This window comes from Phoca vitulina, unplaced genomic scaffold, assembly GCF_004348235.1.
Source record: "Phoca vitulina isolate PV1807 unplaced genomic scaffold, GSC_HSeal_1.0 scaffold36, whole genome shotgun sequence".
In the NCBI taxonomy this organism is placed as follows: domain Eukaryota; kingdom Metazoa; phylum Chordata; class Mammalia; order Carnivora; family Phocidae; genus Phoca; species Phoca vitulina.
This window is the reverse complement of record NW_022589739.1, coordinates 16,335,522-16,354,541: the sequence shown is the minus strand read 5'-3', so window position 1 is coordinate 16,354,541 and position 19,020 is coordinate 16,335,522. Positions and strand designations below refer to the sequence as shown.

General features: G+C 57.0%; 1 protein-coding gene across 3 annotated transcripts; it reads left to right on the top strand.

The window, feature by feature from the left end:
• Positions 1-238: 238 nt before the first annotated feature.
• LRRC32 (leucine rich repeat containing 32) lies at positions 239-13,927 on the top strand. Of its 3 annotated transcripts, XM_032427397.1 has the most exons (4): positions 239-419; positions 5,368-5,458; positions 9,982-11,908; positions 12,420-13,927. In XM_032427397.1, exons 2-3 carry the CDS (start codon positions 5,372-5,374, stop codon positions 11,884-11,886), a joined length of 1,992 nt encoding a protein of 663 aa, XP_032283288.1. In that variant the 5' UTR covers positions 239-419; positions 5,368-5,371; the 3' UTR covers positions 11,887-11,908; positions 12,420-13,927. The 3 variants fall into 3 exon arrangements, with proteins under 3 accessions (XP_032283288.1, XP_032283286.1, XP_032283287.1); XM_032427395.1 differs by having other exon boundaries at positions 9,982-13,927; XM_032427396.1 differs by lacking the exon at positions 239-419 and adding an exon at positions 1,677-2,016 and having other exon boundaries at positions 9,982-13,927.
• Positions 13,928-19,020: the final 5,093 nt, after the last annotated feature.

Below are 19,020 nucleotides of genomic sequence, written 5' to 3'. Positions count from 1 at the left end.
GGCGGTCCGGGCGGCCTCGCCCGCCCCGCGCTTCCTTAGCGACCCCCCTCCCTCCCGGCCCTTTCATCCCGCCCCCTGCCACCCCGCCCCTTCCCAGCCGGGGTTCCAGCGGAAAGATGCTTCAACCCCTCGCGCGTTCCGGAGAAACCGAGTCACGCGGGGGCGCGCCGGCCGGGCGCTAGGACCCCGCAGCTTGGCCGAGGGGGGGGGCGTGGTGGGGCGGGTCGGCGGGAGAGGTATTTAAATTGGAGCCCGAGCCGCCCCCTCGCGGGTCGGGTTCCCGTGGGGCAGTGGAGCAGCCGTGGGCCTCCGCGGGCCGTGACCCCGGGGTCTGGCGCGGGGTGGGGCCGTGGGGGGGCAGGTTTGCGCAAGATGTGCCGGGGCTGCGCGGGAGAGGAGCGGCGGCCGCGCTGAGCCAGGTAGGAGCCGCCCCGCGGGCGAGGCTGCCGGCCCCTCGGGGAACCGGCTGGCCCGCGCCCCTGGAGAGCGCGGGGTGCGGCCGGGCCATCCCGATGCCCCCCCTCCGCCCCCCAGTAGGCCCCTCCCGCCGCCGCCCCCACTCCCCGCGCGGAGCCAAGCGGGACCCTGTCTCAGCTGATCTTTCCCGCGAAGGGAGAGGCCGGCGTTCCTATTTGACAGATGGGAAAACAGCGGCCAAAAGGCCGGCACTTACTTGCTTGGGAACTCACAGCTAGTCAAGGGCAGATCAGGATTTGAATCCAAGTCTCCTACTGCCCTCGGACTCAGGCGGGCCGGCGCTTTCCATCCCACCGCACCAAATAGCTTGCCCATCTCTGGGTGGGGACTGGGGGGACACCCACCTCTCCCTGAGGGGTTCTGAAGCCGGCCTTCTTCATGAATGGTAAGATGTGAGGGACCCCCACCCCCATCCGAGCTGCCTGAAATTCCGCCATCACAGCTACATTCCTTTGGGTTAAGGTCTAATTCCCCCGTGGGATGCACATGTCTCCAGAATGGGGCTTGCCCTTAGTGATTCACTGCTTGGTATGAACGTCCACAGCAGCTCTCCCAGGACCCTACTCTGCTGGTGACTGGGGCTGAGAGGAGGGAGAGGAGCACCCCAGAGCCCAGCCCTGTGAGCTTGTCTGTTTATGTGTATAGGGGTGGGGGTGGGGGTCATTGGAGGTGGTTAAGGAGGGAGATCTTGGCCTGGTGTAGTGGAAACATTTGCTTTGGAGGCAGACAGACCAGATTCTGACTCCAGCTGCTATTCACTGCCTGTGTGACTTTGGGTAAGTCACCTCTCTGAGCCTTGTTTTCCTCCTGGGCACAATAAGAGTAGTTCTATAGAGGAGGGAGCAGGCAGCTCAGCACCTAATGGAGAAAACACAGCATTTGGGTCATGTAGACCCGGGCTAACCCCCACCCCCTAAATGCTTATGAACTATGGGCTAAGTCACTTTCTGAGCCTCAGTTTTCTCATCTGTAAAATGGAAATTATGGTAACCACGTTATTGCATTGTGACTTCAATAAGATAATACAGATCAAGTGCTTAGAACAGTGTCTAATGCCCTGAAATAGTAGGGACAGGCTTATTATAATAGTATAATAGGCATTGCCTTCCCCCCATCCCCCCACTATTTCTCTCTCTCTCTCTCTCTCTCACACACACACACACACACACACACACACACACACGGATATTCTCTGGCATTTGGGAGGCCAGTCAGAGTCCTAAAATGTCTCCTGCCTTCTCTTGCCTAGGCTACTAGTCGGCAGGCCTGGGGCCTCCCTCCTCAGCGTGCCTCACCTGGGCCGTTCGGCCGTCCGGGTCATTGTCCACGATGTGTCCAGGACACCTTCACAGCCACTCTCAGCTCCATCATCACAGTGGCTGGGGGAAGCCAGTGGCAGAAGAGCCACCAGGCGACCTGCTGCACAGATGGGACACTGAGGCACAGGGAGCACGGAAGCAGTAGTGTCCGAATGTCAGCCTGGGTCTAAGTGACCACAGTCCTCCCTCTTGAAAGGGAGTGGCCCTCACGGGCCACACAGTGAGTCGGGGACACTACTGAAGGGGGCCCGCAGATGAGATGCCAGGGCAGAGGTCCACGGGCTCCGGGGACTTCTGCTGGATGCACAGGTGCCCACCTTGGGGGTAGGGTGAAATTTGACAGGCGGAAGAGGGGCGTAGTGAGGACTCCTTTGAGCAGCCCTGCCTTCAGGTTCAGAACCAATCCAGGTCCTTCCTTGTCCTAACCTCACAGCCCCCTGAAGTAGAGCTTCTACCCCTCACTTTGCCATTTGTTCAATAGATGTTTGGTGAGCACCACTTAAGAGACCCCTGTTCTCATAGAATCAGAAATAAATGAACAGGAGGGGCTCCTGAGTGGCTCAGTTGGTTAAGCATCTGCCTTCGGCTCAGGTCATGATCCCAGAGTCCTGGGATCAAGCATCCTGGGGTCCTGGGATCAAGCACCACATCCGGCTCCCTGCTCAGCGGGGAGTCTGCTTGTTCTTCTCCCTCTGCCCGTCCCCCTGCTCCTTCTCTCTCTCTCTCTTTCAAATAAATAAATAAAATCTTAAAAAAAAAAAAAAAGAAAGAAATTAGCAGGAAATGATCAATGCAAGGAAACAAAATGTGTGGGAATCTGGGGGATAGCATTCCAGGCCCTGAGGCAGGAATGCACTTGCTATGTTTGAGGAATGGTGAAAAAGCTAGAATTTGGTAAGGGCAGGACAAATGGTAGATGTGGTCAGGGAGGAGATTGTGTAAAGCCTGGATTTCATTGGAGGTTCTCAGGCAGTGAGACCCATGCTCTGATATATGATTTAAAGACGTCACTCTGGCTGTGTGTGGAGGACAACCTGAAGGGGGTCAGGGTGGAAGCAGGTGTTGCTGCTTTCGAGACCCAGGGTTGTGGTGGTGCCTCAGTGTGGGGCAGCGATGCAGGAAGGAGGTAGCAGACTCAGGGTCTGTTTTTCAGGCAGAACAGACAGAACCTGCTGATGGGGGGGAAGGAGTATGGCAGGGAGATGAAGACTGAGTCAAGAAGGACTGCTCTTGCCAGTGTCACCTTGTGTCAGTTCTCAGTGCCTCCCTGGCCTGCCCGGTGGTGTAAGATCCCAGCAGATAGTGAGTCCTCTTTGCCCTGGGGCGCCTCCCTTAGGAGCCGGGGTCAGAGGAACGAACCATGGAGTGCTCAGTGCTGTGCTCACTTGAAGCTCAGCGTCTGTGGGAACCTGGAGGATGAGCTACCCAGACTTGGGGAATCAGAGAAGGCTTCCTGGAGGAAGCGATATCTAAGCTGAGACCCAGAGGATGAGGAGGCATTCAGCACGAGAGGGGGTAGGAAGTGAAGGCTTGGGGCGATGCAAAGGTGCTCACAGAACTGAAGGAAATAGAGGCTGCCAGAAGCCAGAGCGGGAGAGGGGAGACAGTCAGCCATGAAGCTGGGGGAAAGAGCTGGGGTGGGCAGGCACACTCCCCAAGGAGTGTAAAGGTCCCACTGGAGGTTTCCATTCAATTGTGAATACACTAGCTTTCAAATGGGTTGTGATGTTCTGCTTCTTAAACAGCAGAACCAAATTTCCTATGAACGCAGGAGGTGAGAGAAGAGCAGCTGTGGGGGGCAGGGGGCCCATGGCCCCGAGCTGAACCCAGGGAATGGGGTTGAAAAGACACCACTGTGGCCCAGGCATGTGTGGACCAGAAAAGGCCTCAGAGTAACCATCTTAATTTAAAATTCATCACCAGGACACTAGGGGATTCCAACAGTCAAAGACTCAGTCCTCAAAGATCCTATAGATGCTTCTTCTTCTAAAGCACCCTTCAGAGTTGCAATTCAGCACTCATTTATCGAGCACCTGCGGGTGATGTTCTAGAGTAGAGGTTAAGGGTAAAGATGGCGTGGGCCTGCCACTAGTGAGCTGTGTGACTTTGGTCATGTTACTTGATCTCTCTGAGCCTCAGTTTCCCCATCTGCAAAATGGGAATGGTAATCATAAAACCAAGTCCTTAAATTACTGTAAGGATTAAGTGAGTTAATACCTTGAAGTATGGAGAAGAGTGCCTGGTGCATAATAAGGGCTCTGTAAAGGTACTTTCATACAATGCATCTCATTTGATGTTTACCAAAACTTAGCAAAGTTGGCATTAATCTCAAAGGAGGAAACTGAGGCTCAGAGAGGTGAAGTGACTCGTACAGGTCCCATAGCAGGTAAGTGGAGGGGAAGAGAGAGCAGTCAGTTATGGGTGACTGAGTCCAGCGCTCTTGGAGGGCTTTATGTGTCCTGCCTCGTGAACACTCTGTATGCATTCTGGTCACTTCTGTGCATTTATTTGTGACCCCAGTTCCCAGCACAGAGCCAGACTTGAGGAAGCATTCAGTTAAGGTGTGAAAGAGAGAGAGACAGAGAGAGAGAGAAAGGGAGGGAGGAAGGAAGGGAGGAAGGGAGGAAAGAAGAAAGGAAGGAAGGAAGGGAGGAAGGAAGGAAAGAAGAAAGGAAGGAAGGAAGAAAGAAAGAAGAAAAGGAGAAAGAAAGAGAAAAGAGAAAGAAAGAAAGAAAGAAAGAAAGAAAGAAAGAAAGAAGAAAGAAAGAAAGAAAGAAAGAGACTTGATGTGTACTCCTAGCACTTGGGCCAAGTCCTCAGTAAGTGAGCCCCTCGCAGCACTGGGCTTTGACTTTGCGGTCCCCCTCAACGCCACCTTGGTTGTACATAGAGAGAACACCAGCAGGCCCGAGTGGCCCCCTGCGCTGGTGGTAACTTCAGTGAAAGTAAAGGGCCTGGAGCCTGCTCCTGGGGAAGTCCGCGGCAACAGTGCTGGGGGCAGGGCAGGCCTCCTGGCGGGGCTTCCTGTCAGGGCTCCAGGCCCAGCCTTCAAACAATGGCAGGGACTCCAGAATCAGAAAATCAAAAGAAAAAGGGCAAAATAAAAGTCTAGGGGTGGGGAGATTGAGGAATTCCGTTTGGGGCCTAAGAAACTAAGATGGGGGACCTGCTTAGGACCTGGGTGGAAATGCAGTCAGAGGCCTAGCTCCCCACCTGACCCCACCGCAGCCCTGAGCTTGGCTCCAGGCAGCCCTTAGAGTCCCTCTGTCTCCCGCTCACCCCCTGCAGGCAGTCTTCCCTCAGGTAGGGTCTGTTGAAACCCAGATCTGACCAAGTCACCCACATGCTTCAAAACTCTTGCTGCCTAGCTCCTTGGCCTGGCACGAGAGGTCCTTTGTGGTCAGCTGCAGACCCCAGCATCCACGGGCATTCGCGGCACCTTTGGTCCAGCTCTAGCTGTGATCTGGGGCTCGCTGAAGGCAGGCACGGGCAGGATGGGAGCGATGGGGACTGGTAGAGGAAAGGAGCCAGGGGTCTTACAATGTTTCCCTTTCCTCCCCACCCTCTGCAGAGCCATGAGCCACCAGATCCTGCTGCTCCTGGCCGTGCTGACCCAGGGCCTGGCCACCTCCCAACAGCGAGACAAGGTGCCCTGTGAGATGGTAAGAAGCCCTGCCCAGGCGGGATAAGCCCCCCAGGGTGTCCTACTGCCCCAGGCCCACAAGCCAGAAGTCAGGGGAGTTAGAAGAGGAAAGGGAACACATTTAATGCATTTAACCCTTGCATTTCATGAGTACCTACTAGGATGTTTAAATACTTGATGTACTCTTCATCCTGTCAGTAAGTACCATTATTCCCATTTTATAGAGTTGGAAACTGCAGTTTAGAGAGGTTAGATGACTCGTTCAAGGGCATTCAACTAGGACCAGTGGGGCTGAGATTGGACTCTATTTCCCCCAGCTGCCCCTGCAGGGCAGTGGACCCTCGGGGTGATCTAGAATATATGTATGTGTGGGGAACTTGGGGTGGTCTAGCCGGGTCCCTCATGGCCAAATCCCCTTTCCTAATAGGTCCTTGACTTGGACCCGTCTGCTGCTTCCCTGATGGGATGCCTCTCACTCATTGCTACCCAGATCAAATCCTGCCTCCTCCAGAGAGCCCTGCCCGACCCCTCCCAGGCTGATCTGGTTCTGTGTGCCGTTTTCTGGACTCTCATACTGAGCACATGGGGTAGTTGGTGAATGGGTCCAAGCCTGTTTCACTTGGTAGACCAAGAACTTCTTCAGGGCAGGGACAAGGTTTGATTTACTTTTGTCCCTTTTTCTTGCCCTTGGCCAGGGAGACTAGCCCTGAAGTCACTGGGGCCCTGCAGGATACAGGGAAGAGGGACCACGTAGGTTCCCTTATAAGGCTGGGCAGTCACTGAGGTCAAGGCGGGAGTGGGGCTGGGGAAGCGACAGGCCCTCCAGCAGCCCCACTTGGAGCCGGGACTGGAAGCTTCTGACACAGGTGGTGCAGCTGCCTCTGGGAGTGCTGGGAGGCCGGGGCCTGCAGCCCTTCCCTGGGGTTGGCCGTGCCCTGCTCTTACCACCTCCCTTCTTGCTCCTCAGAGCCCTTCTGAGATTCCCAGATCCCAGAATAATCAGCAGAGGAGGCCTCAGACATTCCCAAATGCAGCGCCACATTCTGCCTGGGGAGAGAGGCTCAGAGAGGTGAAGGGCCCAGACCAGCCCACAGGCAGAGGGAGGCTGGGTGAGCTTTGGATTCTGGGTGGATGATAGGCAGGAAAGCACTTTCTGAACTACTGTGGAAGATCAGTACAGGGATTATGATCATTTTCAAAATAGTAAAAAGAAATTGCCACACACTAAGGGCTCGTGAGGTGCCCCACCACACTGAAGGCTTTCTCTCGTTTTATCCTGCAAAGAACTCCTCTTTTCAGCGGAGGAAACCAAGGCTCAGAGAAGAGATGTGACGCACCAGGGTCATACAGACAGGAAGTCCCAGAGCTAGGACATGAACCCAGCTCTCCCGAGCTTATGCTGGCCACTGCCGGGTACTTCTTTCTACCCTGTTGCCCTTCTACGCACAGAAGGCCAAATGGAGTTGGGTGGCAAGTCCTCTTCCTTCCTTAAAAAAAAAAAAAATGGGGGCAGCGGCATCCTGGCATCCCAGAGAGAGTGAGTAGAAGGTTGTCAAGAGTATCTCTGAACTTGGCTATGTCTGTCATGCTGGAGGCTCCGCGCTCAGGGAGCCGTGGGCGCCTTTAGAAAGAGTTCTGAGAGCGGCCCTGGCCTTCAAGCTTCCTTCTGGATGGGCAGTCCGGTGTTGCCCTGCCGACCAGCAGCCCCCACTGGGCCTCGTGGGCACCAGGGTAGAAAGCAAGTCTTAGGCCCTGGGCTTGGCCAGCTTTGTGTCCTGGCTCAGCTCTCAGGGGCTGGTGTCTTGGGAGCCTTTGATATCCGGAGATGAAACGGGGTGTGGGGTCTCGTGGATCCCAGTACAGTGCCCCCCACACAGCAGATGCTCAGCAAATGCTGGCTGGTACTATTTACCGTGCAGAAGGAGTCAGCCTGGGTCCTCGGCTGGCACCAATAGGAAAAGAAACTTGCGCTGGTACTCTGGAGCCTCTGACTAATCTGGGGGAAGCTCACCCCGGGGTTCAGCAGGGTAACTAATACGTGCCAGGATTAAACGAGGCCAGGGCTCTGTGCACTCAGCCACGGAGCCTGCCACAGAGCTGGTGCTCCATGACAGGTGGTCCTGCTATTCCTTCTGCTGTTTCTTCCTTCAGTCAGGATGGTCCAGGGAGCTGAGGAGAGGGAAGAGGAGGCCATGCCCAGTGGCCTGAGCTGGTGGAGAGGTTGTGAGGGAGGAAGCCAAGAGCCAGGCAGGGCTGGCAAGGTGGCCGGGCTAGGCTTGTGGTTTAGAGGGGAGCCCAGGTGCAGTGGTAACCGTGGGCTTCTGAGGCCTCGAGGAAGCTGCTTGGTTGGAGGTGGTAGGGCCAAGTCCCTGGACTACCAGGAGCGGGAAGAGTCACACAGGTGCCTGATGAAGGCAGTTCTGTCCCCCTCCCCTCCCCCGCACTCCCTTGGAGCTATGGGGAGGAAGCCAAGAGCTGGGCCAGGCAGGGAGCACCCCCAAGCTGGTGTTCCTGCTTGGGGGGGCCCTCCGCCACTCACTGTGACCTTGCACAGGTCACTGCCATCTTCAGGTTCTGTCTCCCCATCAGGGAAGTGGGGGAGCCAGAGTCTTTTTACTCTAATGGTCAGTTAGAAGACATGGATTGTCTCTTTTCTTTCCTTTCAGAAAGGTGATTGATTCAATCCCTGAGTCCTTTACTAAGCCAGTGATGTCCGTGACTCTTTCATTCATTAAAAAAATGTACTGAGCACCTTTTGTGGGCCAGGTCCAAGGTATCCATACCAATCACACCAATCCCTGTTAGCTCTGAGCTCCCTGCCTGGCAGGACCCACACAGACTGTCACAATCAGAGGCCAAAGCTATGAGAGAGGGAGCACCGGGGTGGTGAGAGCCCAGAGGAGGCCCCACCTGCCCGGCTCAGTACACCAAACACCAAGTTTCCCCTGCAGATCTGGGGAGGGGGAGGGGGGGGGGGAGGGGGGAGGGATGACCAGCGCAGGGAACAGCAGGGAGGAGGCCCAGAGGTAGGTGTGCGAGGGCACAGAGGGCAGTGGTCAGGTGTGCTCACTGCATGTGCGCTGGGCTGGAGTGGGTTGGGAGTGGGTTGGGTGGGGAGAGGACGGGTCAGCAAGAGCCACAAACAGCCTTGAACCCTGCTGAATGTCCTGGATTTTGCCCGGGAGGGGTGGAAGCAGAGAGTAGCACAGAGTGAAGGCTTTCTTTTAGCCGTTGCCAGGCATTAGGCAGGTGGAGGGGTCAGAAGGGGCCGGTGGATGTAGAAAGCCCAGGGCGGGAGTGGGCCTGAGCTGGGTGGTTGTGGAAGTCAGACCCTTTCCTGAGAAAGGCTGGATTCCTGGGGTCTTTGAAAAGGTGAGAGGGAGACTATATTTGCACAGAAAAAAAAATCAGGCTCTGGAAGGCACATGTGCTTAGAAGGATGAAGTTGGCCTTTGGTTGTGAAAAGATATGGGTTCAAACCCCAGCTCTGCTGCTCCTCAGCTGGGTGACCCCGGAGCCCCCCCACCCTCTCTGAGCTTGGGTTTCTGAACAGAGGGGTGATCATATTTGATGTGCTTGCTCTTGTGAGGCTCCAGGGAGACCATGGGCCTGAACGTGCTAAATAAAATGTAAAACGCTGAGTGGGTGCTGGGGAAGGGTGCTACTTTCTGGATAAGTAGCCCGGAGTGGTAATGGGACTTGGTGAGGCTTGCACAGCAAAACCATAGTCTTGTCACCCAAGAATGTGGGTTGGGACCCTGGCCATCTTTCCCCCGGCTTCCTACCCCCACTCCCATCTCCAGGGGCCAATCTGGACCAGGCCATGGAGGGCCAGGCCACTGATGGAGGTGGGGCAGGTGGAAGCAGCAGAAAGGAGGTCTCAGCTGGGGGTCCGTGGCGAGAAAGGCAGGCACCGGGACCCGGAGCTCTGCCCCATGGAATGAGGGCTGGAATGAGGGCTGAGGCCAAAATAGGAGGCCAAAATAAAAACCGGTGAGAGGAGTGCAAATTGCATTTTGGAAACATTTCTCCCCAAATGGTTTCTGGTGTAACAGCCGCTGGGTAAATTTAACTATCTGGGCCCATAAAAGGAACCCAGGATGTAACCCAGGAGGCCCTAGGTTCCAGCTCGACCCTGCTGTTCACTGGCTTGGGGTCCCTCCAGGTGATATATGGCTCAATTTCCTGTGAAATGGGATAATAGTCAGTATAGGGTGTTTTGTGAGTTCATTTGTCTTCATATCTGTCTTTTCTGTGTCTGTGTATCCATCAAACTTCCTTAAGTCCCTCTCTGATGCCCCACACAGTACTGAGTGCCAGAGATGGGGGCAGCGAGCAAGATAGGGATCGTCCAGATGTGGGAGGATTGGGCTTGGGGGGAGAAATGTGGAGCACCTTGGGAGCCAGAGGAGAAGCCTAGCTAAGCCTGGCTGGGGTTGGGGAGGGGCTTGAGGCATCCTTCCTAGAAGGTGTGTCTGGTTCCACCCCGTGCTGTACCCACTCAGTCCCACTGCTCTCCCTGTCCTCCCCAACCCACCCCAGGTCGACAAGGAGGTCTCGTGCCAGGGTCTTGGCCTGCTCCAGGTCCCCTCGATGCTCCCACGGGACATCGAGGCCCTCGACCTATCTGGAAACCAGCTGCGGAGCATCCTGGCCTCACCCCTGGGCTTCTACATGGCCCTTCGACACCTGGACCTGAGCACCAACGAGATCAGCTTCATCCAGACAGGTGTCTTCCAGGCCCTGCCCCACCTGGAGCACCTCAACCTGGCCCGTAACCGCCTGGCAGCGGGCACCGTGCTGAGCACCCCTGGTCTGGGCCCCCTGCCTCGTGTGACATCTCTGGACCTGTCGGGGAACAGCCTGTACAGTGGCCTGGTGGAGCGGCTGCTGGGGGAGGCGCCCGCCCTGCGCGCCCTCTCGCTGGCCGAGAACAGCCTGACCCGCCTGGCCCGCCATACCTTCTGGGGCACGCCTGCGCTCGAGCGGCTCGACCTGCACAGCAACGTGCTCATGGACATCGAGGACGGTGCTTTCGAGGCCCTGCCCCACCTGGCCCACCTGAATCTCTCCAGGAACTCCCTCACCTGCATCTCCGACTTCAGCCTCCAGCAGCTGCGAGTGCTTGACCTGAGCTGCAACAGTATTGAGGCCTTTCAGACGGCCCCCGAGCCCCGGGCCGAGTATCAGCTGGCCTGGCTCGACCTGCGGGAGAACAAACTGCTCCACTTCCCCGACTTGGCCGCGCTCCCGAGACTCATCTACCTGAACGTGTCCAACAACCTCATCCGGCTCCCTGCAGGGCCACCCCAGGGCGGCGAGGGCATCCACGCACCTTCTGAGGGCTGGTCGGCCTTGCCCTTCTCGAACCCCAGCCGGAACGCCAGCAGCCACCCCCTCTCCCAGCTCCTGAATCTGGATTTGAGCTACAATGAGATCGAGCTGGTCCCCGAGGGCTTTCTGGAGCCCCTGACCTCCCTTCGCTTCCTGAATCTCAGTCGGAACTGCCTGCGAGGCTTTGCGGTGCTGCGCGCCCGCTTCCTGCCTTGCCTCGTGCACCTGGACGTGAGCCACAACGCGCTGGCGACGCTGGCGCTGGCCTCCAGAGCGCTGGGGTCCCTGCGGACGCTGCTCCTCCAGGACAACGCCCTGCAGGACCTGCCCCCGTACACTTTTGCCGGCCTGGCCAGTCTGCAGAGGCTGAACCTTCAGGGAAACCGGGTCAGGCCTTGTGGGGGGCCGGGGGAGCCTGGAGCCCTGGGGTGTGTGGCCTTCTCTGGCCTCTCCTCCCTCCGCATCCTGAACCTGGTGGACAACGAGATGGAGCGGCTGCGGGCGGGGGCCTTCCTCCACACGCCGCTTACCGAGCTGGACCTCTCTGCGAACCCCGGGCTGGACGTGGTCACAGGGGCCCTGGCAGGCCTGGAGGCCTCCTTGGAGGTCCTGGCCCTGCAAGGCAACGGGCTGGCCGTCTTGCAAGTGGACCTGCCCTGCTTCAGCTGCCTTAAGCGTCTCAACCTTGCCGAGAACCGCCTGAGCCGTCTGCCCGCCTGGACGCAGGCCGTGTCCCTGGAGGTACTGGACCTGAGGAACAACAGCTTCAGCCTCCTGCCCGGCAGCGCCATGGGGGGCCTGGAGCCCAGCCTCCGGCGCCTCTACCTGCAGGGCAATCCGCTGAGCTGCTGTGGCAACGGCTGGCTGGCCGCCCAGCTGCACCAAGGCCGTGTGGACGTGGACGGCACCCAGGACCTGACCTGCCGCTTCGGCTCCCGGGAGGAGGTGGCCCTGAGCCACGTGCGCCCCGAGGACTGTGAGAAGGGGGGGCTCAAGAATGTCAACCTCATCATCATCCTCACCTTCGCGCTGGTCTCGGCCATCCTCCTCACCACCCTGGCCACCTGTTGCTGTGTCCGCCGGCAGAAGTTCGGCCAACAGTACAAAGCCTAGAGAAGCCGGGAGGCCTGCCCAGGTGAGCCGGGCAGCCGGAGCACAGCCGGGGGTGGGGACTGACCCAAGGTCACACGGGGAGCCCGGGTCGGGGCACGCTGGTCTCTACATCCCAGCCCAGGGCTCCTTTCCTCATGTGCTGCTGTCCTGGTAGGCGACCCACTTCCCAGGCCACACGTGTGGTCCGGCTGTGGACGCCGGAAGTTGGCCAGTTTCAGGAGTGACAGAGAGCAAGGTCGACCTGCCCGATCAGCAAATCTCGGCCAGGCATCTGTTTTGTGCCCCATCCTGCTCCGGTGGAGGAGACACACCCCTGCCCTGAAGCAGCTCCGAGTCCTGGGGGGGAGGGGGTCGCGAAGCCACGCAGTGACCGCGCAGAGCGGAAGGCCAGGGCTCCGGGACGCTGCAGCCCCAGCTGGCGCCGAGAGTCCTGCCCCGCCAGGCCCAGAGCGCAGCAGGGGCGAGACCAGGGACACTTGTCTGAGACGTGTCCAAGCGGACTGTGTGTCACAGCTTCCCATAATGACTTTCAGCTTCTCTGGCGCACGAAGAGCTTGTGAGCAGAAGAGCAGCCGCGTGAGTGGGTCCTGGATCCGGCTATGGGGCGGCAGCAGTTCCTGCGGAGCCTGGGCTTCTGGCCCCAGGGCCGACCATTCCACTTCCTGCTCCGAACGGGCTCTTTCCCTGCCCAGCACTCTCGGGGTGCGCATACTCACCCCAGTACTGCTCTAGGCCCCCAACTCCCTACGCAGGCGCCCTGGTCGTCCCCAGCGCCCCACCCTGGCTGGTGAGCCAGGAGTTAGAACCTTAGGTACCCGGTTCTGTTTGGCCCCAGGCTTGCCAGCAGCGGGAACAGGTCTGCCTCTTCATGACAGCCCTCTGAGGTGGGGATTAACCATTTTACAAGAACTCCAGAACTCTCCCTCCAGGGTCCTGCAGCTAAGAAATGCCAGACCTGAGATTCAGGCTCAAATCCGCCTGTCTCCCCGGCCTGACCTTTGCCACTGCAGGGGCAGTCGGCTGTTAGGTGGACAGGAAATGGCCCCATATCGAGGGAGCAGGGCCTGGGAGCATCCCGTGCCGCAATCCCCACCCACTCCTCTCCCTCCTCTCTCCTGGGCAGGCAGACACAGGCTGCCTCCTTCTCTGCCTCAGTTTCCCCTATTCCCTCGTTTGCAGACTGGTGTGTGTTCACCTTTTGCCCTTGCGTTCCCTCTTCCTCCATTGAGCACAGCCTGGAGTTTGAGACCGGGGAGTCCAGCCTCCCCGTTGCACAGATAGGGAAACTGAGGCTGAGGAAGAGACTGGCACTTGCTCAGAGCTTCACAAGCCAGTGGTAAAGCCCGTGACACAAGTGGATTCAGACCTCATTGGGGGTGTGAAGGGGATTTAGGGGCTGGACCTGAGTGATTTCCTTCTCTCCCAGCTGTCCTATCACAAGATAACGCTGGCTCCAAACGCTTTCGGGTCCTCGTCATGCAGGGACTTTTTCCCCCTACCAAAGTGGGTAGAAAAGCCCATCTAGATATAACCCCCTATTCCCCATGCCCTTGGAATCATGGGCTGTCCAGGAAGCCCTGGGGTCAGCCCAAGACCCTCTGTTGTTGTCTTCACTATCTTACCCATACTTGGCCCGTGGTCTGGCTCATGATGGTGCTTGGTAAAGTGTGAGACAATGAAAACACCCTTCTCTCCGCCCCGTTTTATAGACAAGAAAACTGAGGCCCAGAGAGGGTCAAGGACTCAGGGAGTCAGTGGCAGAGCCGGGGCTAGAAGCTGGTGTCCTGGCCTTAGCCTGGGGCCCTGCTGGCGTGTGGGACAGCCAGGTGGACCCAGTCCTGGTTGGGATCACAACCACAGGTGCTCACTGCCCAGAAACACTCTTCCCCAGGCCTGGAGGGCAAGGTGTGGGCCCCTTCAGGCCTGATTTTTGAAAACACTACACAATGCTGCTCTCACCTCAAGGAGCCAGGCCGCAATTCCCGCCTGGGGACCAGCTCTTTGTATAACCCACATGAATGTATTAAAATATAATTTTGGAGAAACAGTGTGGCCTGCCAGCTTCCTCCTTGCCGCGGATCATTGGCATCACTGCGTCCACTTGGGCTCCCTCTACTTCCATCCCGGTCTTTGAATGCTGATGGTGAACCCCACTGAGAGGAGACTGAGGCTCTGGGTCCTCACCACCCTGGACCGTGGGGCCTCAGCCCTCATTCCCCTGCCACACCTCTGACCCTCACACTCAATGGGTCCTGACCCCACCCAGCCCTTCCTTCTTGGGTAGCTCCTGTTCTCACCTTCTCTCTCTGCTCAGCCCCCTGCCTCATGGTAGAAGCCGTGCTATCTGTCTTGCCCACCCTCTGGGGCCTCCCTCTGCAGCCTCTCTTCTCTCTTCACGTCTTCCTTTCACACCGTGGCTGTGCTGAAGTCTTGCCTACCTGAAAAATAGTAAAAAGACCCTTAAACCACTTTCCTTTCCTTCTCCTTACTTGCTGGTGAAGTAGCCTCCTCCTCCTCCCCTCCATTCTCAACCCACCCCAGGTGCCTTTGCCCTCCCTACCCGCACACTGCGCTGGCTGAGGTCACCAAGGATATCCTTTGCTGAACTCTGTGTTCTTTCCAGACTGGACCTCCTTGACCCCTCAGCTGTGGGGGTCTCTCACCCCATCCTCCCTGTCCCCCATGCCCTCCCCTCGGCACACTCTCCTTGGCATCTAGGCACCCCCGCCCCACTGGTTTCCATCTTGCTCTCAGACCGCTCCTTTTCGGACTCTGCTATGTGCTCATCTTCCTCAAGGCATCTGAGTGGTGATCACCAGGACTCTGTCCCAGGCCCTCTTCCCTCAGGAATGTCATCACCCTCATTGTCGTAGCCACTCCATCGCTCTGATGATGCCCATATCTCTGTCTCCAAGCCCAGCCAGCCCTGAGCATCCAGCTCTGAAACCTGATACCCAGAGGCCTCCCCAGCTGGAGAGCTAAAGGTCTCCCAGGGGCCAGAGAATTGAGCGAGTGGTCAGGCTGCAGTTCAAGACTGACCTTGAAGAAGAGCATTCCTGGTTTCTGGAAGGGAACTGGAGGGTGACGGTGTGGGCTGTGAGGTCTGGGTGAAGGGACAAGAGCCACCTCACCCGTGGTGGGGGTGAGGGTGGGGGTGGGGGGCGGGTGAGGGCCTCTGAGGTGGGGTCACGAGGGCAGGGAGTTCCCCCACCCTCCAATTTGCAGACCCCTGTGCCTATCCTCCTGTGGCCCTGTCTCCCCTTCTCAGCTGCCTGGCACCCAGACATTACCCCCTTTGTGGGTGCCTATCTTCTCTTCCCTGCCTCCTCTCCCACAGGCTCCAGCTCAGTAATGCTCCACCTCCTCTAGCCCCAAACATCCTGGAGATTTCTCCAAGGAAGCTTCTCCGGGCTCTGACCTCTCACCTCCCAGTTCCTACTCCAAAGGAAAATTTTAAATGCCTATTTCATAGATGGGGCTGGGGCTGAGAAGGCACGTGACTCAGTGGCCTGGCCCACAGTAGGTGCTCAGTGAAGGCCTAGGGGAAGGCAACAGCATAGGCCGAGCTCAGCCCAGGGCTCTGCGGACCTCCACACCAGCTGGAGCCTACCAGGTCCCTGACCCCTTTTCCTGGCAAACAGGGGAGTTTGCTTACCTGGCCAAGACTTCCAGCAAGGCAGAAATTCCTGTTTTCAGCCAAACATGGACACAGCTGCCAACTAGATGATCAGAGCATCCGGCAGGCTCCAGGGAGAGGGGAGGCCCTCGTCTCCCCACGTCTCAGCCTGCGGTGCCGGGTCATCCAGCCCATTCAACTCAGTAAGCTGCTATGGCGCTCCTGGAGGCCCATGGGCCTGGTGGGCAGGAGGGGAGGCAGGCAGCACTCACGGCCCACTAGCTGCCTTGACTTCTCAGTCCCCTGGGCGGTCACCCCCCCCACAACATGGCCCAGGAGCCACAGTCTGCTTTCTGTGCCCCTGTCCTTCAGGCAGCTCACAAGGGCCCCGCGGTCCATCTCTCTCTGGCTACCTCCAAGCCTGTGCTCAGAGCTGACAATTAGTGACCACTTCCGGGTCAGCCCTGCACCGAGCACTTGATGTACATTGTTATATGTAATTCTTGCCATCTTTGAAGAGATTTCTATTATTATCAACCTCATTTTAAAGAAACAGAGGCTCAAGTTCCCACAGTGGTAAAGCACCAGAGCTGAGACTGGAACCCGGGTATGCCCTGCTCCAGAGTCAGTGGTCTTGACCATGGGGTTCCCCACCTCCCAACACCAGGCTCTCTCCCATCTCCTCCATCTGAAATGTCTCACCCACCCGGACCAACCTGCCAAACTCCTGTTTCAACTCTGGCCTGTACCACCTCTTCTGGGGAGTCTGCCCTGATTTCCCTCCACAGCCCCAGGCTGCTGTGGGCCACAGTGGTGGAGATCCCTGCCTCATCTGCCACCAGACTAAGAGCTTCTACCTGAGTCCTTTCTGTGTCCCCAGGGCCTGTGAACCAACACAGAAGGTGAGTTCAGAAAAGGTTTCCTGAATGCAGGACCCTGACCCTGCAGGACTTAAACACTTATGGGGATTAAGATCAGCCCTCAGAAAGAGAAGGGGGCAACGGGCTTCTCAGACAGATGCAGGGGACGCAGGGGACACAGAGGGGGATGCAGGATGTGGGCAGCCTGGCCAGTGAAGAGGCAAAGGAAAAATCTTCTCTCAACATCCTCTACCTCCCATCACTTTCTTTTGCCTCTGGGACCCTGTTTTATCTTCTCCTTCCTTTCCTCCTTCCCCGACTCTTCACTTCTCCTTTCCCTCCCTTGGTCGTCTCCACCAACCCCCCCCCAACCCAGAAGCAGTTGGGGCTGTGGTGGCTCAGAGTGGGGAGGGGCAGAAGGGAGGGAGGCCAGAGCTGTTTATAGGAACTGGAGCAGCTCCATCCATCAGCTCTGTTTGGAGCGGGAGACCAAGCATAATAAATACCTTGGCTCCTCCCCAGCTGTGCTTTTCCTGAACTTGGCCATTCGAACTCCAAATCTCTCTGGCCCACTGGTTCTCAGGACCCAGCTCCCACCCCACCCCACCCTCCTCCCACCTCCCACCAAGCCGCCCTGGAAAGATCCCTGCCTCTGGGACCAGAAACGCAGGGCTAAGTCTAGGCTCTGCTTTGGCCGTAAGGGCAAGTCCTGCCACTTGTCTGTGCTTCCACTTCCCCATCCCTAAAATGGGGTCATAATCACTGCCCACCAAACGCACAGTGCTGTTCACTCTTTAGGCCTGAGTGGCTTGAGCACCCGCTCTGTGCTGGGCCCCGCAGGGTTCCTGGGAACAGTCAGACAGGGCCTCTGCCTATTGGGTGGAAGGCGAGGCCACACCACATCACAAGCAGGAAGTGGTCAGCACCATGAGGGAGGTCCAGATTTTGTGCTCGGGAAGATTGTTTGCAGCAGGGAGCGGCCCTTCCAGCTGGAGGAGAGCAGACTTCGAGGACATCTGGACTGGCCAGGCAGGGAAGGGTAGGATTTCAACACTCGGAGGTGGGGAGAGGTTCTTCCCAGGCAGAGCGAACGGGCACCAGCAAACTTGGGTCTGGACGGGGCAGAGAGGAGTCTCCCGACTTTGTCCTCTCTGGTTCTTTAGCACCTTCCACCCCAACCTTCCAACCTTCTGGAATCTTCTTTCCTTCCCTGGAGAGCTTCCGACTCATCCAAGTTGTGGACGTGTTCCTGAAATTCTGCAGTCATGTCCCAACCACACCCACCCCGCACACACCAAAAGACACCCCAGAAAGTAGAAGACCCAGATCAGGGGAAACATCACTGGCCAATAGCACATGTTTCTGGAATGAATAAGGGAATACATGCATAAAGGAATGAATGGAAGAGTGAGTCAATGAAGAGGAGAATAAGTGAGTAAGTGAATTACTACATTCAACTGACATTTATTTTTCTTAAGCCCCTGCTACACACCACGTTAGGTGCTGTGCGTACAAGGTCCCGCCCCTCGCCGTACTCGCTGTCTGCTGGAGGAAACGGATGTGCACACCGGGCCGTGGGCGCACACACGCGCACACGGATAAGGACAGAATGGCTATGCGGGGAAACGAAGGGGAGGTGTAACTGAGATGTCCTCTCTGAGGACGCCAGCTGTAAGCCGAGCCTGGAGGAGGACTTAAGAGGAGAGAGTGGATAGGGGCTCCTGGGTGGCTCAGTAGTTAAGCGTCTGCCTTTGGCTCAGGTCATGGCCCCGGGGTCCTGGGATCGAGCCCCGCATCGGGCTCCCTGCTTGGTGGGCAGCCTGCTTCTCCCTCTCCCACTCCCCCTGCTTGTGTTCCTGCTCTCGCTATCTCTCTCTGTCAAATAAATAAAGAAAATCTTAAAAAAAAAAAAAAAAAAAGATGAGAGAGTGGATTAATAACAGTCCTTTTCGCCTGTTGCCCTCATTCCCGTGGATTTGCCAAAATGCCCAGGAGAGTAAGAGCCACACTCTAGATCCTGAGGCCAATTTTCATGTCCTGAAAGCAGGCCCCTACACTGGGACCCTCTGTCTTCTCTCCCTCTCAATGCCTTGGCTGCCCTATTCTAGAATCATGGAGAAAAATATGGAAGGCCACATATAGATTGGTGGGAGGGATGACCAAAGGAGGGGTCCCAGGAGTCAAGCATCGTGGGGGGAAAGGGGCTAGGCTGCAGGGTAAGAGTCCCCTTCCAAAGGCCCTTGCTTTGTATTTGGGGGAGGGGGTGGGGTGGGGGCAGGTAACATGGGCTTGGCTCCCTCCTCCATTCCTGCACCACCCATATTAGCTTGCACCAACCCTCCTCTTTGATCCTAGGTAACTTGAAACATTCTCATATCTATGTGTGTTTAGTAACACCTTCTGTGTGTTTTCTCTATAATTATCATTGATAGACACATTTAAATTATATGCAAATACACATGCATGTATCATTGTTTTATAAAAACAGGATCATGGTAAATACATTTTCCTGCATCTTACTTTTTTTATTCAACAGTACTTCAAAGAAATCCGCCCCCAAGCAAACTGATATAGCTCTAATTCATTTTTTTAAAAATTTTATTTATTTATTTGACAGAGAGGGAAAGAGAGAGAGAGAGGCAGACAGGCAGAGGCAGA

Excerpts from the sequence above, each read along its gene's own strand:
- LRRC32 (XM_032427397.1), top strand. The coding sequence starts at position 5,372 with ATGAGCCACCAGATCCTGCTGCTCCTGGCCGTGCTGACCCAGGGCCTG. Across the intron at positions 5,459-9,981 it reads ACAAGGTGCCCTGTGAGATG|GTCGACAAGGAGGTCTCGTG; the intron begins GTAAGAAGCCCT and ends AACCCACCCCAG.